Source organism: Octodon degus, unplaced genomic scaffold (genome assembly GCF_000260255.1).
Source record: "Octodon degus isolate 3935 unplaced genomic scaffold, OctDeg1.0 scaffold00158, whole genome shotgun sequence".
Lineage (NCBI taxonomy): Eukaryota > Metazoa > Chordata > Mammalia > Rodentia > Octodontidae > Octodon > Octodon degus.
Window position 1 is genome coordinate 2,655,767 of NW_004524734.1, and position 4,731 is coordinate 2,660,497.

General features: G+C 48.5%; 1 protein-coding gene across 3 annotated transcripts in view; it reads left to right on the forward strand.

Moving 5' to 3' along the window:
- Wdr19 (WD repeat domain 19) overlaps positions 1–4,731 on the forward strand; it is a 99,366-nt gene that overhangs the window by 88,359 nt on the left and 6,276 nt on the right. For 2 of the 3 annotated variants that reach the window (XM_023702798.1, XM_004642638.3), the window contains exons 32-34: positions 2,247–2,328; positions 3,188–3,338; positions 3,924–4,047. In XM_023702798.1, coding sequence (XP_023558566.1) covers positions 2,247–2,328; positions 3,188–3,338; positions 3,924–4,047 — 357 coding nt within the window. Of the gene's footprint in view, positions 1–2,246; positions 2,329–3,138; positions 3,339–3,923; positions 4,048–4,731 lie in introns of those variants that run through there. The other variant, XM_023702799.1, reaches the window with a different exon arrangement.

The following is a 4,731-nucleotide window of genomic DNA, read 5'->3' on the forward strand; positions in this document are numbered from 1 at the left end:
TTATTACTCAAATACAATTATTAGTGCTATGTTGTATATATTCTCTAAACCGCTATAAATGCATGTGTACAGCTTTTTTATTTCACTAAGGATTATATTTATTTCTAGTTGTTTATTCTGGTTTTCTATTTAGTAATTCTTAATAGAATGAAAATAGATTATGTAAACCTCAGTTACTTGTATGTATAATTTACATTAATGTCATATATATAATTTTTTTTTCTTTGTAGAGGTGTGGGCAAAAACCTAACTTGTATTTTCCCAAATTTTTAGTTACATCAAAGCATCTCTTTCTCTATTAGTGCTAGATTGGTTCTCTGGTCCATCCGTAAGAGCCGATTTAAGCTTGAAGTTACCTAGCACAGAGCAGTGAAGTTACAAAGGGTCCAAGTCCCCACGATGGCCTGAGTCAGCCCTGTGCTGTGGAACTTTCTGCCAGGACAGAACCAGCCTGAGCCTTTGCTGCGCTGTACACGGCCACCAGTGTGGCTGTGGAGCACTCCAGATGCAGCTAGTACAACTGATAACGCTTTCTAATTTCATGTAATTTGAATTTTTTTATTTCAGTAGCCCCATGTGACTACCAGCTGCCCTATTAGACCACACAGGAGTGTAAGAGTGATTACATGGAGAGGCATTTAGAATCCCATCTGTAGCCCCTGGGCGTGCGCCCCTCTTCAGAGGGGCAGGAGAGCCCTGCAGGGAAAGGAGTGGGAGGTGGAGGTTCTCATCATGATCCTTCTGTCTCAGCCTCCCCAGCACTGGGATTACAGGTGTGTGCCACCATGCCTAGTTTCAGGGCCAGATAGGTATGTGGTACTGGGGAGTGAACTCAGGTCCTTGGGCTTGCCAGGCAGGTGCTTAGGCTGCTGAGCTATGTCCCCAGCCCTGTATTACTTTTATATTCAGGTGAAAAGGAGACTACTGAAAACTGGAATTTTATAAAATATGCTTACAGAGTTAATAAGGGAATAAACAGGGATGGGGAGATAGCTCTGTGGTATAAGTGCCTGCCTGGAAAGCACAAGGTCCTGAGTTTAATCCCTGGTTCTGGGGAAAAAAAAAAAAAAAAAAAAGGAATAAACTCAGGATCAACAAAAAGGTTTTAAGTAGAACTTTTTGGACACGGGTCTTGTCTATACACTTCAAGGGCAAAACAACATGGAAGGGCTGGTGAGATGGCTCAGTGGTCTAAAACACCTACTTAGAACAAGCTTAGCAAAGCACAGGGACTGCGGTTCAATCCCCCAAGTCCTGGGAGCACAGGCCCAGCTGACACCGCCTTCAGGGTGGAGGGACGTTAGAAAGAAACTGCTTGGTAGGAGATGAGAAAAGAAAAGAGGTGATGGCTGACCATGGCCGCTGGCCAGCTCAGCTGTGGATACTTCTGGGATGCTTTCCTGAGTCTGCCTCATGGCTGTGGCCAAGGGCTGGCCTGTGGCTTCCGTTCCCACCAGATGTCCTGGCCTTCCTCTGGAGAGCAGCCTGCAGCTCTGACTTTCTAAAATTCTTGGTACTCTTGCTACAGTACTAAAAGAAAACTATGAGGCCCTGTCAAGCAAAAAAAAAAAAAAAAAAATTGGATGTAAAAACGCCACCAGTGTTTTTGTCTCAGGACTGAGGACAGATCCAGCCCCACTCTGGGACAGCTGGGCCAGGCTTTGCGGGCTGCTTTCAGAGTAGGGACAGGGACCTTGGGCAGAGGCCAGAGTGACTGGAAGGGGAGGGAGAGTAAAGCAAGCTTCCCCTGCTTCCGGTAAGAGGTTAACAGTAACTAAAATAGAATCTTCAGAACACAGAGAAATAAGTTATTGTTAGTATTTTGGGACAATGGTGAGTGACTGCAGCAGCCTCAAGGCCTGGCCCCTGCCCCTCTCAGCTTCGTCTGCCTCAAGTCCACCTTCCTGGCCTCCCAGTGCCCTCTGCCTTAGCAGGTTATGGTCATTCTCCTCCTCCAGTGCCCTCCTACACTCGCTAACTCCTGACTAGGCTACGCGGTAAAGTTACTATCTGTAGTCTCTCACTGGGTAAGAGATTTGAATTCATAGCGCCTGGTCTTGGGCAAAGTATAATGCAGAGCACAGGACAGAGATGAGGGTAATGTGCCAGCGTGTGAGCCAGGAAAGGCTCCAAGGACCTCAGACAGCCCTGATCTAGGCCACATCAAGGGGTGACTTGGGGGAGGAAAGCATGACTTAGGGTTGATCTGCGCCTGTAAAAAGAATAAAGTATGTTACTTATTTCAGATCCATGTTAAAAACGGTGACCACAGGAAAGGGGCGCGCATGCTCATTCGAGTGGCCAACAACATCAGCAAGTTTCCATCACGTGAGTACTGTCAGAACATGCCTCCTCCCAGAGATCTGCCCCTGCCAGCCGCACCAGCCAAACCCCCAGGCTCCCAGAAGCAGGAGCTCAGCCTAAACCAGTTTCTAAAGGACTTTAGGCAGGGGCCACCTGTCAGTTCTGAAATTGGAGGCCCCCTCACTAATCCAGTGCACAGGTGTACGCCAGGGGCCACAATCCCAGGGAGGTCTGTTGGGGGTGATGGTCGCAAGCCCACTGGTGCAGTGTGTCTGCGCACACAAGTGCTATTGTTTGGTCCCACACAGGTATGTGTTCTTCTTTTTTGAACCATTTAAAAATACAAAACTTTTCTTAGTGCATGGGCCATAAGTGAGTCAGGGCCAAATCTGGCTAGTCATAATTCATAACCCCTGTTCTCTATGTTTGGGGTTTTTGTTTTTGTTTTTGTTTTGGGTTTTTTTGTATTTTTTAGGGAAGGGTCTACTCTCCTGTTTACAGCCTCCCAAGAGCTGGGATTACAGGCACGCACCACCATGCCCAGTCTCAATTGCAGTCTCAGCGTGCCCCAGGGGCGGGGCTGGCACAGCAGGCCCGGGAATCAAAGCCCCAGCCCCTGCTCCTGCTTGCAGGTGCTTTAATCCACTGAGCTATTTGACCAGCTCTTACGTGTATTCTCTTCTTGTTACATGGAAACTTTGGCCAGACATAATAGTATACACCTTGTAATCCGGGCATGGGCCCCAGGGCACCGCTGCCAGCACAGGAAAGGCTTTGGCGGGCGCTAGAGCAGAGCGTAGAGAATCGGGATTCTGTTTCACTGCCGAGCCACAGATGCGTCAGGCCCGCTGGCGAGCACTGCCTGCTGTCCCGTGTGTTGCAGACATCGTGCCGATCCTGACGTCGACTGTGATTGAGTGCCACAGGGCGGGCCTGAAGAACTCCGCTTTCAGCTTTGCGGCCATGCTCATGAGGCCCGAGTACCGCAACAAGATAGATGCCAAATACAAAAAGAAGATCGAGGCCATGGTCAGGTGGGAAGAGGGCATCATTTCTTAGCTGATCACATTTCTCAACAATGTTTTCCAAAATGGGGCTGCTAACTGGGTAGGTGGTGAAGGGTTATAATCTACAGAGCAGCATAAACCCAGCAATGCCTTGAACAAGTGAGGATTTCTGTGGCTCACTGGTAATGCAAGTGGAAGTGAGTAGGACTTTTGTGTCAGCTGGGTCAGGTACCAACCTTGGTGCCTGAGAACATGGACACTGGAATGGAACCGTCCATTGTCCCAGAAAGACATTGTCTCCTTCAGTTACACAGAGGGAGACAGCAGGGTCCCGGGCTCACACTCCAGCACCACCATGACCTCATTCCCTGCATTTACTGTGCTGCTGAGAGCTCCAGCTCCTGTGCATGCCATGTCGCCCCCTAGAACCTGGTCAGGCCCAAGTCCTCTTCCTCACCACTATCCCTGGCCAGGGGACTCATGTGAGCTGGGAAATACCTTGAGTCTCAACCTGCCTAAGCAATTGGTGTTACGTGGTCCTGTCCCATCTGCTGTTCTCCATGTCGCATGAAATAAAGTGGTGCTTTAAGGACATAAGACTCTTCCTCACAGGAGACCGGATACATCTGAGACAGAAGAGCCCACCACCCCATGTCCATTCTGCCAGTTTCTTCTCCCGGAGTGCGAACTCCTCTGTCCTGGGTGTAAAAACAACATCCCCTACTGCATCGCAACAGTAAGTCTCCCTGGGGCCATTTCCCTGTCCATCAGAAACCCAACGTACACCAGCACTGGCTTCGTTTCTAACATTATTTCTCAGACTTTCTGCAACACTTAGCGTGGCATTTCATGGCCAGTGGCACTGAACTAATGCCAGATCCTTTAATAATCAGAACAGACACTCTCTGCAGCAGGCACTGTGGGGCAGTGCAGCAGGCCCCCTCCGCCCACTCCTGGCTCCCTTCTGCAGTGCAGTGTGCTTTTGCTGCACCTGTGCCACCTTCCTACTGCAAGCGGCCGGGTGGGTATGCTGCTGTGAGCGAAGCCTTGGGACAGCACCTGGCCTTTTCTCAGTAGTTTTTTAAGACTCACTATCAAAAACTTTGAAAATGTCAAATTATTTGTTAATCACAGGGCTAATGTAAGCTCTATTTTAAAATCAATAATGTATAGAAATTGAAACATATTCTTAAATATACTGATAAGGAAAACCTGCCTTTAGGCCTTTCGCCACCATCTTTTAATCTGTTAGGTATGCATGTGAAATACCATAGTTCCTCAATGTAGAGACCTGGCTCTTCACTATAATTCAGTATATTAAATCATGGTAAGGGGGCCTGGCCCTAGCTCAGTCCTTTAAGTGGCTGCTTCCACAAAGCTGTCAGCCTCAGGTTCCTGGAGTTCGAACCTCACAACTCTC